This window comes from Musa acuminata, chromosome BXJ3-10, assembly GCF_036884655.1.
Source record: "Musa acuminata AAA Group cultivar baxijiao chromosome BXJ3-10, Cavendish_Baxijiao_AAA, whole genome shotgun sequence".
NCBI lineage: Eukaryota > Viridiplantae > Streptophyta > Magnoliopsida > Zingiberales > Musaceae > Musa > Musa acuminata.
The window spans coordinates 23,238,440-23,259,296 of record NC_088358.1 but is presented as its reverse complement, the minus strand read 5'-3'; the positions used below and the strand labels follow the sequence as shown (position 1 = coordinate 23,259,296).

The window sequence follows — 20,857 nt, the reverse complement described above, 5'->3', positions numbered from 1 at the left end:
ACAGTTTGATAATGATGGGTGTCACCCCAAAGGAGGATGCAGATGACCGATGCCTACTTTTCAGGAGGTTCAAAGATTTTGAGTGTTGGCTTCCGTCAAAGCTAATAAATGTTTCGGTGCTGTTTGCATGTTGCATGCTCATCCGCATCTAAAGTCTACCATCATCCATCATCCATCCCGGCCATGTTGTGAGAGCCAGGTTGCCACTTGGATCTCAAAAACTACGTCCATCATAACAATCCTAGCAGTTGAAAGCAGTGCAATTACTCAGCATACGACCAACCACACCTCTCTCTCATAACACTCATTACTGCTACTTCCATTATTTTGTCCTGCCTCAAAGGTCCCAAAAGCTTCACTCATATACAACAATATATATATATATATATATATAAATAGGAAACTACGCCTATCAGCATTTAGTGGCCTATAAATGTATTCTTTCTATCGTGGCTGAAAGCGAAATAATTTACTGGGAAAACAGAAAAAACAAATTAAAATACCAAGTGAGACTCCAATGGTACCTCATAGTTTCGTACGGACGACCGTACAGTCCCGGCCCCGTGCGAAGCGCGCCCTAAATCCTCACCTCCGATGGACGGCCAGGGAGAGTTTCCCGGCGTCGTCTCTGGCCTACTCCCTCGTGCGGGGCGGAGATGGCGACGGAGTGTAGAACCCGGGCGACGAGCACGGCGTCGCGAATGGCGTTTCCTCCTCCTCTGCCTCCTCCCAATGTTCGTCGTCGTCTTCCCCCTCCTCGTTGATGGTGTACAGGGCTCGGGAGGGCCCCAAGTACGTGGCCCGCCACCGGTCGAAGTCGCACTCCTCCTCTGGGTCGGAATCCGACTCCGCCTCCGCGGGATCTACCGGGGGCTTCGGCGAAGCAGGATTGGCGGCGGCGGAGGGATGAGCGAAGGACGGGGCAGCGCAGGCGGGCTCGACCCGGGAGCGGGGCTCGAAGCAGAGGACGTGGAGGAGGAGATCCCCGGAGGACGGCCCGCCGCCGAGCTCGGGATCGGCAGTGGATTGCTGAAGGAGCCACCTCCGCCGCCGGCGGTGGAGGAGGTAGATGAGCTCGGCGGCTAACCCTAGAAGGGAGAGGGACAAGAATATGATGAGAGCGAAGCCGAGCTCTGTGAACCCACTCATGCCGCTGCAGCGGGTGAGACACGACGAGATCAAGATGGAGAAGACCGATCGGGGGCTTTTAAAGTGGGACGCGGGACCGCCCGGGCTCGGCGTGGGTAGAAGCGGAGAGTGGTGACGTGGTTGTCAGGTGAGTGATTGCTAGTGTTACGTTGAATCGAGGGTAGGAATACTGCAACTATTTTAAAGCTGGTTTAAGCAATTCTGTGTTTTGCCCGTTTAGGCAGGGAATTGTGGGCTTGTCAGCGTGCCACTGTTGCTCGGGTCGGAATCAGACGGAATCGAGATACCTTATCAAACCCGATCCAATTCGCGGTTCAAATTTGTCCATCTGTATCAGATCCGTTAACTTACGGGCCGGGTTTAATTATGTTGGCGAGATGAGACAAGTTTTACCGGATTCAATCAAAATTAGATCCGACTTAGTCATAGCTGCTGATTGGGCCATGGACCATACATGAACCAACCCGGAAGACTACAATTTCCCTCGTTTTCTATTCTCGATTTCTGCACGAGCTCTCCTCCCCGACCACAATCGATCTGCCACTACCCTTGGATCGGCACAAGGATTTGGCCTCAGAATTTGTCTCGGGTGGGTGGATTGATACCGAGGGAAAGTAGATTGTACACTGACTTTTTAATAATATAAACTTATCAAAAAAAAATTATTAATGATGAATTTGAATTAAATACATAGATAGATACACCAATTCAACAAGAAAAAGCTTAACTTTTAGGTTATATAATTCGACTCTTTCAATCCCTGATGACATGAGATTATCTTCTCTTTTTATCACTCTTGATGAATATTTTTAACAAAAATTACATAAAGGAATCTGAACGCAGTTGGAGTATAAAAATTTACAGAGTAGACTTGTTGTCGCATCTTGTTTAGTCCCCAGCAGTAGAACTCTGCAAAGTTTGTAAGCTTAGTGTCAGGCTTATGAGATCTTGTTCCTGAAATTACTTGCCTTGATAATGCCTACTTTAACATCTCCATTTGCCTCTAGTCTTTGCCAATGAGATGTTAGGAAAATTAAAAAAAGGATGAACCGAGTGAGGTTTCGTAGTTTCCTCAACCGGTGGAAAAGCTCAAGTCTCAGTGATCCTTCAGCTGGTTGCATTTTTTGGCATCACGGATATGAAACATTAGCTGCGAATTTGAAAATAGCCAGTTATAGGTGGAATACAAGTGTGATCAATACAAACTCCGCAACGATCAACAATTACCTTAGTTCCTACATAAAAAGTTGTGAATGTGCCCGCTAGAATAGGTAAACCTGTGCAACGCAGAAAGGAATATTATGAGTGGATTAAGAAACATAGAAAGAAATTGATCTTGAAGTTACCATCTTTGTGAAGCAACCGAGAAATCAGCCATTTTATTCCTGATGGTCCCATAACAAAGCCAGCAAGATTTGCTACCTGTAAACCAGAATAAACCAGAAACAGAAGTTCATGACAGTGCAGTCAGCTACTTAAAAAATATAGTTACACATTATGGAGAAAAGAAATAAACACATAGTGAACTTGGAAAGAAACCTAGGTTTTAGCAGCTCCATGAGTATGAGTACAGATTAGTTTCTTAATAGAGGATGAAGATTAGTACATGGACACAAGAACGATAGGACTACAACTATTTCTTCAGGTTATTATGCAACTTCAGCAGAAATTCATGTATAGACAAAGAAATAAATTTAAGTAACTTTTCAGTATTCACACATCAAGCGTATAATTTGTAAAATTCAGCCAATTGTGCACAATGGCTTCTTCAGGTGCTCAGTGTGGGATCTAAAGAGAAGCTACAATGAATCTTAATTCAAACTGGTATTGTAGTATGCTCATTTATGAGCTTTCATACCAATGAAAACGTTAAGATAAATACGAAACGTACCATAAGGCATGATATTGTCACAGCACCTGCAATAGCACTTAGTTCACGTTGTATGCACATCCCAAAAGCACTTTTTACCTGATAGCACGCATAAATTATGAACATGTAATAATAATTAGCCAACAAAAATCATACAAAACAGAACAGTATCTTTGTTCTAAAATAAATATGTTGTGACCAATAGAAGGACAGGTTGAGTGCCACTCAGACTTCACTTTAAATTTAATCAAACATCTATGAGACATATGCTAAAAACTGACAAATTCATTACCATTATACAAGGTCAATTCTTATTGTGATCATACAGGCCTGGTAACACTCAGTTGAGATTTAACATGCACAGTATGCAGGATCTGCTGATAACAGAGCCAGATCAGGATCAGCTCAAACTGAGCAGGAATTAAAAAATTACAGAACCACGCAAATGAATTGGGTGCAACCAAGTTGCACAAGTTCATAGCTGACTCCAGTCAGTTATTCACATATTCAGCCACTGTAACCAGTTCTTGCCAATTCAGGTTGATGCCTAAAAATCTAATAAAGCAGATCTGATTCAATCCCGATCCAAAATCCAAAGATTGTCCTCATCCGGCAAACCTTGTTTAACTAGGAACATCCTGATGAATTGTTCAAAAAGACAGGTCTATTCTCCACAAAGATGAGATATAATTACAAGAAAGAAAATATGCCATTTGTATACTAATTATTGGCGTTCTGTATGCCAAAATTGGCACAGAATGCTACAACATCAACTCTATTCACTATCATGATGGGCCATGTAAAAAATAAACAACCTCATCTCAGCCCATGCCAGTTAACCTTGGCACGTAAGGTTCAAAGCTGGTGATGTCAGACCAACCAAAGGCACACTAATATCTTCCTAGCATAATAGCCCCCATGCTCAAGAACAGCCAATGATGGAAACTTTTAAGGTTAATATTCTTCTCAATACTTATCACTATTGAGATTTTCAATTTTTGATCGATGATAATCTTGTCAGATACTTGATTTAGAATTGTGTTAAAGATGGGTGCACTTTGTTAACTTGTATATGGAACAGGCTAATAAAATCATATGAATTCACATCTTGTGAGCAAATGAATAACAACACATATGACCATGTGGATGTCATTATTATCAAAACAACAGATCATGTATGCCATTATTATTTAATATGGCCATCATGGTTCTGATAGCTTATAATATGACGGTTCCCAAGACAGACAATTTGTAACTGGAAAATAGCAATACCTGAACAGCGTTGCTGCATGATTTGATCAATATCTCAGGAGCAAAAAATATACATGTTAACCATGCCCAAGAAAGAAGTTTCCTATCGGACAAAAACATCAGATGGACCATTTTTAGCTTAAAAGCTGAAAATTGCTTGTTTGAAGAAATTGCAATTTTCAGGCAGGTACAGAATAGAATTACCACTCCAGGTCATGCCAGATTGCTACAAATGTAAAAATAACCCACACATTGAGTAGCTTTCTCTGAGAACCACCGAGCGGAATATACATGTACCTGTAATTTAGCAACAGAATTTATTATTCAGTGAGTAATTGAGCAAAGTAGTAGAGGAAGATTGAAACAAACCTGACAAGCCATTTGTTGAATGATGCATGCCAGCTTTTCCAGAAGGTCTCCAAATCATAACAATTGTTGATACACCTAGGCATATTTTCTGGAGTCTCAATGCCCGTCATCTGCAGTTGAAGTGTCATGGTGATAATGTTGGAATTTTGAAATTCTCAATACAATTTGCTAAATAACAATAAAGCTAACAATTATATCTCAAAAACCATCAGATTCAACTTCATATAACAGTGCAACACAGAAAAGACTTTGTAGATTATAATTATATATTCAGATCACAAAAACACAAATCTACAGGATAGTCTATTTATGTTTATTAAGACAGAGAGACCATAAGAATTGTCAGTTCCATTATTCCATAGGTAGGTTATTCCCAATAGTCCATAAATTGTACAAGAAGAAAATACATTCCTAACCAATTGGAACATGTGCTAATTTCCTGATATTTATCTGTGTTATAATTAGTTAGACAGTAAAGATTGCATTACTTCTTCCTATTTGCTTTGAATCTTCCTTTAGCTTTCTTGAAACTTTTAATTATCATAATCTCAAATTTCCCTCTGAAGATTGCATGTTCTTAGTATAAATAACTTCTAAGGCAAAAGAGGCTTGCCTTGAAGCAAAAACCTAAATACTCCTTCACAAAGTGTAGGAGAACATCATATATAGCCTATGAATAAGAACAATTTTCTTGTATAGGTGAGTCTTGAAAAGGAAAAGGCTTACTTGAATGTTGAAACCTAGAAAGGCCATCAAGGATTTCTAAAAATCATCATAATGTTGCGCAATCAATCACACTATTTTTCCTAATACACTTAATGAAACATAAAAAAATGTAAATGACAAACTGCAAATACATACATACATACACGACTCTTTCAAGTTTCAATTACACCAAACTTGGGAGTATTGGCTAGCATAAATATCGGAAGCATCAGGTAGTCATAATTTAAGATTCAATATACAAATAGGAGATGCAGGAGATCATACAGAAATTATTTGAGGAAGGGATGAGATTATAGATCAGAAAAGTATTCTGGAGTTCAGAAGATTACCAGTGACCAGAATGTAAAATAACGCCAAATCAGAAAGAATTTCAACCACATAAAGTTTAACACCTGTCACCCAGAAGAAAAAACAAATAAAACAAAAGATACGTTCATTTATATATTTTTCAACATAGTCCACGTAGAATGTTAATTATAAAAATAATACTGAAAATGATGCAGAACCAATGCCGACCAATGAGAACCCAACTGTAATACCATGATGGAAATGGTTGTTTGCTGTAAACTTATGAGAATGTTTGAGACAGAAAAGTAAGCCATCCAGTAATCTGATCACTAAAGAACCAAATCCAAGTACTTGCAACAGAAACTTACTAGGCAAGAAAACCAGCCAAGACAATCAACTATAGGCTTGAAGGACATTAACCAAGCAAGTCTGCAAGTATTGGATAAAGAGAGTGATAAAAGTAAGCTTGTGGAATATGTTAGTCCTGTATTAATTTCAAAATAAGTCCTTGACACAGTTGAAACATTGATCTTCATCTATATAAACCTAATTTCAATTATTTCAAGTACTCATAAATCATGAGAAAAATTTGACATTGTACCAAGAGAACAATATCTTCCCTGTTTTAAATGATAAATACCTCAGATAGTCTCAAGATTCATCATGATCTTAGCTGAAAATCATGTAAAATAGCAAAATTGGCTTGCTGACCAAAATTGATATTGGATACTCTCATTTAAGCCAGACTTTTGGCTTTGATACCTACAAACAAAACCTATGGCTCAGTTTAATGCAGTGATATTTGCAGCTCAACCCACCTGTTTCATTTAAGGATTTTGTTTTTTGGGTACAATGAAAGGATGAAGTATATGGCACACCTACCCCACGTGATCAAGCAGCATTGTTATACATTAGCAGCCATGTCATGACAATGATGTGGTAGCGGATACCAATATGATTCTCAAAATTCCTAGTAATTATTAAGTTTGAGGTACTTGCCACTTGCAAGTTGTCATTCTTTACCACTGAGTTTACATTTCTTAGGTTTTGCTTGCTTCATATTTTCAGGTTCTTTATTCCTTTATAATTTCATATCATAAATAATTTTCATATATCTAGTGCTATTTTTTAAAACACCTGTAAGGTATGGATTTTTGTCCTTTTCTCTTTTTCCCCTTATATTTTTTTTAAGTCTTCAAAGTTATTATGACTGAAACCATCATTATGGGAACTTAAGCATTCAGTTTGATCCTCCCTTTTTTGTAGCAAAGATGGGTAAGGCCTGTCAACTTATATCATTAAGCATATGAAATATGGATCAGAGAGAAGATTAAGAAAAGATGAGAAAGAGGGAGTCAGTTCAGATTGAGCTTTGGATTGAAACAGATGCTTCAAATATATACTTACATTTTCCAGCAGCAGAACCACTTTAAACAATATCAATTGCCTATTTAGACCCTCCTCTAATGTTTTACCTTTAAAATCTAGCTCTGGATCATAATAATTGCTGTTTAAGTACAAAGTACAAAAAACATTTTTTATGGTATGCATGTACAGGATGTAATAGATCTAGCAAAAAAGTGAGTACAGTGAAGATATCATACCCCATAACCTATGATGAGAATCTCCAATGGGGATAAGTGCCTCCATGATCCACTGCATAAACAATTATCAGAAAACATAAATAAATAAAGTTGTCTGCAAATAAGAGATTCATCATTATTACAGTTACATAATTTGCTTACCTAACTGCAAAAGCATTGTAGTAGAAGAAATGTGTCATTGCTTCCATAAGAAGAAGATTAAGAATCCATTTCAGTCCATATCGAATTATTTGTCCGAGTGAATAGTTTTTCTGAGGCATGTCCATCTACAAGAGCAATATAGTAAGAGAAACTGGATAAATGAAAATAACCATGCAGACTTTTAGTGGAATGCAACATAGAACACCAAATGATACAAATTGGTTCAGGATCTTCTGTTACAGATGCACATCGCACACAGGTTAGGTTGAACTAGGCACCAGTTAATATACAACAAGGCCAGGATTGTGTAGTCTCTCATTTGTTCCGAGAGGGTAACTTTAGTGCTAATTGGTTGGCACATTTTGTTCAGTACTTTGGATCCTCTTCTACTTGGAGGAGCTCTTGGCCGGACGAGTTGGGCTTTTTTTTTTCTCTTTTGTGCTCAGCCAAGAGGAGTTGGGTAATTTTTTGTGCTCCGAGGAGCATGAGTAGCTTGTACTAGGTCTTTACAGTAATAAATCCTTTCATTTTGGAAAAATGAATACAAGGCCAGTATAATTTTATCATTTTAAATGTAATAAATTGTAAGAACTAGAATTTTATATTTGTGAGCAAGCAGTACATAAGACCCATGCACATACAAATCAGATGACTCTTCAACAGATAAAAAATAATGGAGATAAAATGGAAAGAACCCTGTTGTGAACAAATTATTGCTTCTCGCAACTTCAATTTCTCAATTAAACAAGCCTACTTGAAAATGTCAGATGACATGCCATAATCTTGCTTTAAGATCTGAAAGATACCAGCTTTCGGGCAGTGATCAACTATCAAGGATGAATTATTTTAAATGCCAAAAAACTTTTCTTTGATTTGTGCACAAGTATTAACAGTTGAGGCATAATAATGCAACCTATCAAAATAAACCTGTATGATGAGAGTTGATATGTTTATGGCAAAACATTACAAATCAGTACATAATGGACCTTCAGAAGTAGCAGCTACAACCTGAAGAAGTTAAATGACATTGACATCCAGACACCAAGTACCGTCCAGAGAATAACCTTCACTTTAAATAAATCTCTCTTGTATCCATATATGTAGTATATTTAAATCCGATACATCAACATCGAATAACTACAGTGACTCAGTGAGGGTGCTGTTTAGAAGATTCTCATTTCTCATCAGTAAGACACGAGAACTTCCATTGAAAAGAAATTGTACAACTGATGCAATCTTCTGCACATATTGCAAAATGCCAAGTTGGAAAAGGAATAATCAGACCACACATAATCAATCTAACCTTGAAAAAAGACTTGTTGCACCTATTTATGGGTGTCAAACAGACATAAATCAAGAAAGTCTAGTTTGGTGTCAGCTTCTACATGCTCAAAGGTAACAACTGAATTGAGTTCAGACTTAACAACTAGTTGAATTGAATGGTGAAAAGTGCAAACAAGTGATACCAAATAAAAAGCATAGATAGGTGCATCCTTGAGCCTGATTTTTATAAAGAAGCCCCACGCATTCAGCTTCAAGCAGGAAAGGGATGAGCATAAAGAGTTTGTCATATCGTAACCTTAGGCCTATAAAGTATTATGTATAGGTGGCCCATAATCTTTCATAAGATAGGATTTCTATTCAATTCAATAGCCCATTAAACTTTGTTTCAGATTTGATTACTGTTCTCCAACTTCCTTTCAAGCTCTCATAATTAATGAAAAATATTAGGGTATTATCTAACATGGACAGGACTAAGGAAACGTACAAGATTATGAAAATTCCCTTCCTGTTAAAAATTTGAAACCAACAAATTTAAAGATTTTAATAATTTTCTTATCTTATTGCTTTAAATTTTTAACTATGCTTTATATGTTTTCTATTAAAAAATATGTTATTTATCATGTAAGTTTATATTATTGCTATATATTATACACTAATCATACAACTTTATTTATACAAATTTGTTGCCTACTATTTATGCAAATAGTTACTGTATATTATTGTATATATGGTATACCATTGTATATTCATTTATATTTTCTAAAATGATGGTCAAATGCATGAGACTTCCACCAATGTGAGGTATTCAGTGCGTCAAGTATGCAACTATTTACCTACAAGTAAACAAATTGTTTACTTGACTAAATCTTAATCTCCCAGTTCATATCGGAGCAACCTTACTATAGAACCAAAGCTCACCCTTGCAAAGAAGCCTTTCTTTATGCCAGTACGGAGGCTGCATTGCCCACTTCATAAAAGTGGTAGGTAGAACCCAATTCTTTCTGGTACAATGAAGACACGACTGTGAAACCTAAGGTTGTCAATGGTGAAGAAGATGGGTTGCCTGGCAACAGGAATCATCAGCAAGATTCTTCATTCGCATGCCCTCCACTCTTCTGTTACTGGTCCTCTCTTCCTGCTCTTCTTCTTTGTGTCAGCCTGGATCGGATGTCCTTTACTAGGTAGCTATCCAATAGCAAAAATCATGTCCTTAATTTTTGCGCATTTCACTTGGTTATGGCTGATGCCAATCCTGATAGTTGCTTGGCCAGTATTCAAACTATGGTTTGGATCTTTAAGTACAATTGTCTTGTAACTTTGGTATATAGCTCCAACTTCTAGCTGACTTGGAGCATGAAGAATTAAAACAATAATTCCAATTTCAGTCCCTCAAAAGAAAGATATCTTGTTAAAAAAAAGGAAGGAACGACTGACCTGTGTAGCAAATGCATTGAAGCTTACAATTGGTCCAGCAATATAAAGTGGTGCATATATCAAATAACACAAGTACATACTAAATGAGTACTTGTCTCCATGAATGCTTCTCTCCTGCCAAAACAAAGACTGTTAGCGCCAACCATAAGCCAAGAAGACAAGAGAGAGACTATTAAACTGAGTACATCAGATTTATATAACTATAAAATAAAGTGAAAAATTACCTGAAAAACATTTAGAAAAAACTTGGGCAAATGCATTATCATAAGCAAAATCCACATGGTCAATCAATTGGAAACAGTGTTATTCACTGATAGCATACAATCATTTGATACATGGAAGGTGTATACAAAGAATTTTGTGAAAAATAGAAACCTCTTGAAATGTATAAGAGACATATAATTAAAAATGAAAGGAAAACATTGTATTGCTTGAAAGAACTGATTTAAAATGGCATTCGAACCCAACTAAAAGAACCAAGTAAAATTGGTAGATATTGCAATTTCATGAAACTGAAACCAACAGAATGTGACTTAGTTAACCCTAAGGACTTTTGATATGATCAAAGCAGGACATAGTAGCACTACAAGTATCCGAAGTCCTTAGATTCTTGCTGCCAACTCTCTCTTAATCCCTCTTTTCAAAGACCTCTTGGGCCCACAGAGATCGGCATACCCTTCCCAAAGCTGGCTAGCACTACTTTGTCCACAATAGGGGCTGGTTGGCCCCTTGAAGCAACCCCATTTCCCTTCCTAGATCTGCTCCCTTGATCATCAATGCCTCAATCAAGTAGTCAATCATCTGAGGCTAATGCAGATGTCTTATTCCTTTCCTGGGGGCTTTAGGATTGACATAATAAGCCCACTCACAGCTGCAAACATGCTACTCCAGATTAGCAAATCTCCTTTCCTCTTTCTTTCCACCTTGACTGGAAATTCTATTTTATCACACATTGGTTCCAATGCCTATCCAAAATCAGACATAAAATGTTCTGGCCAATTCTGGGTGGAAACATACATCACATATGCCAATCCAGCCATAGGGGTGGTTGGCCATTGTGTGCAGCCCTCTTTCAGGGTCGTAAGCCCCACTATTGTGGTTGGTCAAGATACAGAGATGGACAGACCTAAGTAATTTAAATATGGGGTTTAATTTGTCCATGTTGGTGAATTTGAGTTAAAGGTGCACATTGTGACACCCCAATGTCGTTAGAACATGAATCCTAGGACTACCGGCACATAACAAGACTTCATACTTTGTCAATATGGTTATCATGATTGCTGATGCAAGACACACACCTCATACTAGTAATTAACATATTCGCACACAACAATTTTGGCAGATAAGAGCCTTAGCACTATACCTAACAATTATTCGCAAATACTCAACATTAGGCAGTTTCAAATTTCAACATGAGCTGAATACATAAGCAGCACTTCTTAACAATATTAAGCATTTATTAATACGATAACAGAGATTTACATTTAACATGTCAAAGCTTTATGGTCATAATTATTATTCTATCATTTCATCCAAGATGTGCTAATTGCAACCAAAATATACTATGTTAGGCTATTAACAACTATACTAACTCTTAATTTCTTTTAGTTCATCTAGATTACCTATTCATAGTTATTGAAGCAATTGCATACTATACTCATTATGTGGAACATTTATATTACGCATATTAATATGATATATCAAACTTGTATATTCTTCTTTTTTATATACAAATCCTAATTTGATAAAAGATAACATACCTTCCTTTATACATCAGTGATCCTTTGCAACGTGGGTGATCAAAATTCGAGTTATTGAAACAATCTCTCATCTTGCAAGGGTAAAGCTGAGTATATTGATCTTCCCATACACTACATTAGCAGGAGCTTGGTGCATCGGGCCGACCTTTTCTTTACATCCTAACTTAACAAAACATTTCTAGATTATACAATTCTTTGAGAGAGAGAGTTTTATTATTGCTAGGACAATGTCAAAATATTTTTCTTCAGTTGTGTCCAGCAAAAATCAGAACAAAATTTAATTAGAAGTGTCCAGTGAAATTTAGTACAAACTTTAATCACCAGGATGATCGTTGTTTGATACTTCTATTTGATTTCTATGCTTTTGTTTCCTCTCTAGCCATCAATCATAATTATGTAGATTAGATGGTCTTTGGTTCTATTTTTCGAAGGCATTTATAGCTTTTCATAATGGAACTTCCAAAGAAAATTTTCTTCTGCTTATAAAACTAAAGCTCTATGCATCATAACTTGAAATGTCATATGCTATTAATAGGCTTGATGCACTGGTAACATGTATACCTGTAGAGAAAAGTAACATGTCTTGCCAGAAGAGCATATATTACAACGTTGCATATGTTTCTGTAACCAGAAGACACTGAGAAGATTTCAGATTAGTCATTTAACAACATAAATTTAAAGCTATATATACATCAACAAATAGTTTGACTACAGAGATATATCAACATCTGTGACACCGGAAAGCATGAATTATTGACATATAAGAAATCTTAGGAAATTACAACTAAATAGACGGCTAGCTTCTCTATAATGACTTTCCCCGGTATTCAAGATATGAAAAAAGGAGACAGAGCTGCTGCAGCAACACTTTATGTAACTACACACTGGTTACATAAGAAGGCCAAGCAAAAAACTTGAAAACTAGGTAATAGGAGATACACTGTGGGTGTACTACACTAGTAAGGTATCATACACATGCTAGATTCATGTATAAAAAACAATGACTATGACTACTTTTTCAAAACCAAACTCCAAACCTTGCTATATCAATTGAGATCCATACTTGGCCAGAAAAGAAAGAGCAAAAGAAGGTAAGAAGTACATATGCTAATTTCTTACCTCACTATTAATTCCCTCTAGTCTAGTTGCACGAAGTCTTTTCCTCCAATCATCCCCCAAAACAAAAAATACAAAATAAAAAAATAAAAAAATTAAATAAGTTCAAAAAGAAATGAAACACCAGCAAAGAGAAAGAAAAAAGGCATTTTTTTCTGTCACTCCAACCCCCATTTCTTTCCCATACATAATAACTAAATATAAATGGATAAAGAAATTAGCATGTTATAATTTCCAATGTATAAACACATCCAAACATTTGCAGTTAATAAGTAAACTTCCTTTGATCGTATATTCTGAATGAGGCAAAAACAAGCCAGATACCACAGGTAACACAGTATCAATTGTTAGAAACAACAGAAGAAATGACACTAATGGCCAAAAAGAATAATTTGCAAAAAATACTTTTTTCGTGAACTGAGAACCTTGTGACCACTTCTTTATGCACTTTATGGACTCTGGCATCAGAAAAATGCCTCATTATTAAACCATTAACACTCAAATTCACACATCTACCTGAAATTAATGAAGTTTCTTGTATTGTTAAATGTGGAATGAGTTCATGTATCATAGAGACAGAAGTTGATCAGCCAAATGTGATTTCTACACATTTTATATGTAGCTATTTACTTTTCACCTCATTCTTTGGGTGCAAATTGTTTGCTAAGACCAATAAAACTTATATGCTAAAGATCACCCAAAAGATCAGAAGTTGATCATGTGTTCCATTCTTTTTATTCAGAGCTAAACCCAAAATTCATATCTGAAAGTATTTTGTCATTTTCCTACCAACAATGAGCTCCATTAATAATCCTCATGGTTCAAGCTAAAAAGAGAGAAAAGGCATGAGACATGACCATGTAGATTGACACAATAAAACAGAAGCCTGCTTAAATCAACAAGTAGTTTGCGGACAATAAAAATGGCAGATTTTAGAAAAGAGAGAAAGCTTTCTACAATGGAGTCTTAATAGTAAATACATCTACCTTTTGATCAAAAAGGGGCTTTTTGTATGACCAATGATAGTCACATCCATAGCTGATCATGCGTAGTATAACTGTTTGATAAAAAAAAACCCAACAAAAAGATCATTTGCCTTGAAGTAAGATTGTAGTTCTATTCAGGGACCTAAAAGAGCAATTTATTCCATTGCCACTAGCATCAGAAACGACTGAGAACAGCATGAAACATGATTTGACAAAGATATTATCCATTAGAGTGGCACACTGCTGATAACTAAGCATATAATTGGTTGAGAAATCAGGTGATACATGCTATGTCAAGCGGCTGTTGCAGTTGTGCTGGCAAGCAAAATCAATTGGCTGGTTCAATTTCAATGATAACAAGTACAACAACTCTCTGGAAGTGCAGTAAGTGTAAAAGTACCAACTATTGGGGTTGACCGTTGACAGATGGAACTATGGATCTTTTCCCTTGGGGTTGGCTACATGGATCGTCCTCAATTAAGCTTTGTACAAGGCAATATCTTTAGCAAAATCAAAAGCATTCAAATCTTTTTTTATTGTTTCTAGTAAAGAATCCTTAGGTGTTTCTCTATCTCTACTTGTATCACTAATATTAAGTGACTCACTTAGTCTATCACAAGATTAATAATATGTTTCATATTCTATCATTTCTAACAGCTCCACACATTCATCTCAACATTCTTATCTCAACTACACAAACTTATGGAATATATTTTAGATAGCCCAACATGTGAATGATTGAATCTATAAAGCATGGCTAGCCCAACAACTCGACTCTATAAAACATGATATTTCAATAGTGGTTTCTTTCTAAGCATCTTTATAACACCGTTAGCTCTCATTTAAAGCTCTATCAAAATTCTTAATCACAATAATAATGGACACTGTAAACAACCAAAAAGCATATTTAAGGTCATCACTGCAAGAGGATTGTAAAAAAAAAATCTAATAAGAAAGTCTTTTTTCCAACTTACCTAGATTGAAACATATATGCCACCTAAATGTACCTCTGTAGTTGTCCAGAAATGCTAACTGTTGCCTGATCATGTCAACCAGATCCAAAATGTTAAAACTTCAAAGTAACATGATAAAGAGAGATTTCAATATTAAAAAATCCTTTTGGTAAGTAGGCAACTCTGCGACTAACCCAAACAAGGAAAATGAGTAGCCTTCAAAGATACGATTGACTATGAGGATAGCTAAATTAAATACCCAAAGCATGCCTAAATAATACTTGGAACGAGCAAAGACCTGCAAAAAGAAATGAAAGTTCTGCTTAGAAGTGAAATGTCTGAAATCTGACTTGGAAGATTATAAAAGCGCTTTGTTTAAGCAAACTATTTGTTAGTATCAGTAGTGTACCATTTGTTCATTAAACACAATTACAAACATATCGAGAAGGAAAACACACGGAGTGGATAAATGTGCGCATTTTAGAGACGAATTCACATATATATGCAACAGAATAGAACTATAACTGCATAAATTGTTTCTTTAGCAGCTTGTAAATCACTTTTATAAACAATTAAACAACTTACTAAATACAACCATCGAAGACAAACACTACTGGAACAGGACAGAATACCTATGTGAAATTGACTCCATAATCTACCCCAAGCCCCACCTTAACAATAAAAAACAATTCATATGTATACAGATCATCCTTCAATCAGAGACTAGACAAACTCCAGTGTCAACTGGTATACTGACATACCGTGAAGTTTTGTGCCAGTATCGGTCTCAAACCAAAAATTGAAACCTTGATATGAAGTGAAAAAACAAACTCCAGCACAGGATGCCAAAAATGACAAAGTAGTATAGGCCCCAAGTACTTTATATTAAAAAAGATGATTGATAAGGAATAAAATATTTATGTAACTGCATAGTTTATGCCAGTTATTGTGCCTTTGATGTTGGTATCTGCTCATGTTTCTCTCTCTGCTCTCCCCCTACTTCTTTCCCTCCCTTTATTGTTCATAGTAAGTTATTGAATTATTCAGCTAGTCAAAAATTTCAAGCGATAAGAAACAGAAACACCCTCCAACATCTCAACAAATAATTAGAGAATAAATAGTCAGGAAGAAGTTAAGATGCCTGAAGCATATAAATAAGGGGAACAACTAAATGTTAGATATCAGCATCAGAAACAAGAAAAGAAACAAACATCGAGCAAAAGCAATGTCAACCACTTCACAACCAAATTATAGGACATTCTTTAGTAGTTGCACATTGCATTTAGCTGCACAATGTCAACATGTTGAATGGTCAAACATAGTGGATACTTTCATAAGATTTCTCATGACGTACTATATAAATATTGTATTGTTTTGAGGGTATAAATATAATATAAAATGAACAATCTAAAGTTCACCAATAATTTGATAAATAAAAGAACATAAAGAATCATTCAGCATGTGATTTCGATATATCGTGATTGACTCATTCTTGAACTATGGAAACACAAAGGCTTGTATATCAAAAACTATATAGTTTCAGTACTAAAAAAATATTAAACAGAGCAAGAAATATGTAGCATTGAGAAAATGCACAAACCTTCGCCATGAAAAAGTTCAGTGAAGCAATTGAAATAATATAGCCAACACTGCATAAATAGGTAATTAGTCATCTAAGAAGCCACACAAACTGGCGCATGATGGATAAATAGAAAGTTCTTGTGATCAGGAGGCATACCATGCTCCATGTAAATATGATAAATAACTCAATGATGTCAAGATCCATATAAAAGACATCCCTCTCCCTTTTAAGTCGTACCAATACCTTAAGATGTTTGCCACAATTGTAAAGAACCCCAAAACAACAGTAAGAATAGGCAAGTTTTCACGAAAATTTCTCCATTGTGCGTCAGAGATATCCTGAAGGAAGATCCAAGAACACAAACAATTCTAAAGGTTTTGATCTAAAGGTCAGCAAAAGCATAATCAAGTTACCAAATTATAATTAGACATAAAGAAGAGAAGAAAAAAAATTATAACCATGGTGACAATGGGAAAGGAACCGAGCATAATACCAATAGCTAATGTTTTCCACTGTTTGAATTGCAATTCAAGAATGTCATTATATTCACATCTGTAAATACTTGAGATGCAAGCATGAGCATAAACAACCTGAATGGCTCACCCAGCACTTAAAACACTATGAACCTTGTCTGAACTATAAAGCATTTAGTCCAATTAAATTAGCAATAAAGATCGAATAGAACATAGAGTAATTACCCCTTGCTCCAATCATCTCTCTAATGAATCCCCCAAAATCTAAAACTAAAAATGATCCATTACCACTCTTATTCAGCAGTTCACTTTAGGACAGGAGTAAGAAACCTAATCAAAATTGTTCCGAAGAGATTCTCAATTTTCTTGACCATTCCAGAGAAGTTAAGCCTTGAATGGTACAACAAATTAAACAATGAATGTCTGATATAAGTGACTTCCAGAAAAAAAAAAAAAAAAAAGCACAAAACCAGAAATTGCAATCCAATTCTGGTGCGACAGTTAACAGGGTTTCGGAAAACCTAAGGTAGGTCATCTAGTCTCACACTAGGTTTACCATGAATTCCAAGTGACACTTATTGTCACATTCTGTTTGATCAATTACCTCTAGAAATTAGAAAAGGCCCTTTATAGAAAAGAATAATATGAAGAAGCGAGTTACAACTAAAGAAAAAAAAAAAAGAAAAAATAAATAAATAAAGTACGTAAAGGACTTACATTTAAACGACCAGATATCCAACCAGGGCGTAAACCTCTAAGTTTCTCGTAGTGATCTATTAAAGATTGCAGTGATAAGCAGACAATTCTTAGCTCAAAACAAAACGAAGCATATTATGTGAACTAACAGAACAGAAAGGAGACGTAATTACTGTTGGACAGATGCAAAGATCGGTCAATGACTATGGCATAAAAGGCAGCGGCATAGAGAAGAAGGAACCCGAGCTCCCATTGCCTAAATGATCTGCATCTCATCTTTCCGTACACAAATTCCCCACCGAACAAGTAACAAAAGAAGGATAAAGTTCGGGATCAGCTCCGAGAGTCGAAGCGGAGATGGGATCGAAACGGCGACAGACGGCCACGACGTGATTAGATCGGGCGGCGTAGCGCGGAAGCGGTATGGCGAAGTGAGTTAGGGATCGAAGCCAAAATCGAACGGTTCAACGGCCGAAGAAGAAGGGTGTTTCTGCAAATTTCCACATTTTTAATCGCAAGTCCTCGGATTCTTGGAAACCCCATAAAATGTCAAAAAAGCCCCTAAATTACAATTTATCCTATCGCCGTCCTCATATAGGCAAAAGAGACGGCAACAACCTCATTGCACGTGCAACGATCGTGACCGACCAAAGTATTCAAATCTTTATAAATTGTATATTAATGAGTTTAAACATTTTAATCCAACTCAATAATTTTACAAAATCAATTATTACATATAATGACGTATAAAATCAATTAACGTCTCTGATATTAGTTGACAGGTGAGTCGTAGGTCTTTTGGCATGCTTCAATGGTGAGGCGAAGAAGGTGCGATTTCCAGCTCTCGTTGCTTGGCATGTTTCAAGACACGACAAGAAAAACGCAGAGCAGTATATATATATATGCGCATTGATACCTCGTTCGATACACCATCATCATCTTCAACACGATGGAATTACTGCCGTGTCTTCTAGTTTTCTTCCTCTTGCATGTCCCGTTGGCCTGTCCTGCGCCGAGCGGCATCCGCGCCACCCTCACCCACGTCGACTCCAATGGCGAGTTCACCGCGTCGGAACGCTACCGGCGCGCCATGCGACGTAGCCAGCACAGAATGGATGCCATCGGAGAAATGCTTACGGTCTCCGGCATCGACGCCCGAGCCACGGTGCACGACGGTTTGGGCGAGTACATGATGGACCTCGCCGTCGGCACGCCGGCTCTGCCCTTCTCGGCCATCATGGACACCGGCAGCGACCTCGTCTGGGCTCAGTGCCAACCATGCGTCGAATGCCTCCCCCATTCGCCTCTTCAGTACGATCCCTCCAATTCTTCTACGTACTCAGCGTCGCCGTGCACCGATTCCTACTGCACGGCCCTTCCTTCCACATGCACGACGGCGTGTATATACCACTACGACTATATGGACTCCTCCTGGACCGAGGGAGTGCTCTCCACCGAGACCTTCACCTTCGGCTCCGGCGATCCCATCCCCGATATCACGTTTGGTTGTGGGTACAACAACTCTTTCAATACCCCCTTCTACAGCTCCGGCCTCGTCGGACTCGGCCCGGGGTCGCTGTCTCTGGTGTCGCAGCTCGGCTTCGGGAAGTTCTCCTATTGCCTCACCTCGATCGATGACCTGTCTTCTACCGGCACTCTGCTGCTCGGATCTTTCGCAGACTTGAAAGAACCGGCATCCGCGATTCGATCGACGCCACTGGTTGCTGATTCCTACTACTTCCTGGATCTGCGAGGGATATCAATCGGTGCAACCCTGCTGCCGATTCCATCCGATACTTTCGCTAATAATATCTTCATCGACTCCGGCACTACTTTCACAACTCTGCCACGAGCTGCTCTCGAGCTCGTCCAACAAGAACTCCGGTCTGTGGTGGATCTGCCACCAGCGAACGATATCCCATGGTTTGACACCTGCTTCCAGTTGAAATCTGGTGAGGTTCCCCAGCTGCCGGACATGACATTCCACTTCAGTGGCGCCGACATGGTTTTGCCGATGCGCAACTACATGGTCGTGGACATGGAGGCGGGAGTGATGTGCTTGGCAATGAATCCCAGCAGTGATCCCGTGTCGATCTTTGGCAACTTCCAGCAGCAGAACATGCACATACTCTACGACGTCGCCGGGAAGACGCTGTCCTTCGCGCCGGCACAATGCGATAAGCTGTGAATCGTGTCCTGCTTCTTCCCATCTGTTACGCCCATTTTGCTGTCTCTCTGTGCTCATGGCGTTCGGCTACTTGTCATGCAACTGATGAGTTGTTGTGTTGTACTCCGTAATGGAAATCGACTCCATAATCGAGTTCTTCCGAATGCTAAACATATTGAATTACGAATCATCCGATTCAATTATGTACATCCAATGTGAGGACATAATATTTTTGGTCAATTAATTTGGCTGGATGTGTTTGATTTATGACGTGAACCTTTGAATGGGCTCGTTTGGAATTGACCAACGTGTTGGTCAATTAAAGGTTTGACCTTCCCCCCTCACCTCGTCCTCTTCCATGGAAAGGATGCCGCCATCTCCGCAGCTCTTGCTGCCGCTTCTTCTGCTGTTCGTGGCCGGCCAACGTCCGGTTCAGCTCAGTTCCATCGACTCCGAAAAGGGGAACTTCTCCAAGCTGGAGCTCCTCCAGCGAGCGGCGCAACGTACCTCGCCATCGGCACTTTGCCACCGGCAGCGTGCGAGCCTTGCACCCAGTGCTTCTCTCAGCCCATGCCCATCTACGACCACTCCAAGTCTCGCACCTACACCACACTCCCCTGCAAGCAGTGCCAGGCTCTCCCATGCTCCCCAGCTAATTGCCATTACAACTACTACTCCTACGCCGACACTACGTACACCGAAGGTGTTCTCGGCACCGAGGCCTTCACACTCGGAGCAGGCAGCGATCCGGTGGCCGTCACCGGCGTCGCCTTCGAGTGTGGCACCAGGAACAAGGTTGGAGCAGAAAACTCAAACGGCTTGTGAATCGTCCTGTTTTCTCACTGCTATATCTCATTTCGACGAGTCTGTGTCTGTAACATTGCATGTTTCCTAAATAAACGGCGATTACCTGTGAATCTTTAGTGTCTGCAATAATGCAATTAGATTTAGCATTGTAATTGATGAGTCGGGTTAGGAAAACATGATTACTCCGTAGAGATGTAATAC

General features: G+C 38.2%; 3 protein-coding genes across 4 annotated transcripts; 1 reads left to right on the top strand and 2 right to left on the bottom strand.

The window, feature by feature from the left end:
- Positions 1–633: 633 nt before the first annotated feature.
- Positions 634–1,149, bottom strand: LOC135651403 (uncharacterized). Its single transcript, XM_065171468.1, has one exon. The coding sequence runs from the start codon at positions 1,147–1,149 to the stop codon at positions 634–636; it is 516 nt and encodes a 171-aa protein (XP_065027540.1).
- A 707-nt stretch (positions 1,150–1,856) lies between these two features.
- Positions 1,857–18,137, bottom strand: LOC104000312 (membrane-bound O-acyltransferase gup1). Of its 2 annotated transcripts, XM_065172686.1 has the most exons (19): positions 17,856–18,136; positions 17,704–17,759; positions 16,670–16,851; positions 16,532–16,580; positions 15,126–15,229; positions 14,953–15,017; positions 13,979–14,049; positions 12,438–12,497; positions 10,117–10,230; positions 7,399–7,523; positions 7,258–7,309; positions 5,695–5,757; positions 4,640–4,749; positions 4,475–4,567; positions 4,292–4,373; positions 3,041–3,118; positions 2,496–2,571; positions 2,377–2,426; positions 1,857–2,299 (listed from the first exon to the last, which is right to left on the bottom strand). In XM_065172686.1, the coding sequence occupies exons 1-19, from the start codon at positions 17,956–17,958 to the stop codon at positions 2,246–2,248; spliced, it is 1,587 nt and encodes a 528-aa protein (XP_065028758.1). In that variant the 5' UTR covers positions 17,959–18,136; the 3' UTR covers positions 1,857–2,245. The 2 variants fall into 2 exon arrangements, with proteins under 2 accessions (XP_065028758.1, XP_065028759.1); XM_065172687.1 differs by lacking the exon at positions 12,438–12,497 and having other exon boundaries at positions 17,856–18,137.
- A 494-nt stretch (positions 18,138–18,631) lies between these two features.
- Positions 18,632–19,870, top strand: LOC135651402 (aspartic proteinase nepenthesin-1-like). The gene has a single exon (XM_065171467.1). It carries the CDS (start codon positions 18,632–18,634, stop codon positions 19,868–19,870), a length of 1,239 nt encoding a protein of 412 aa, XP_065027539.1.
- The last annotated feature ends 987 nt before the right edge of the window (positions 19,871–20,857 follow it).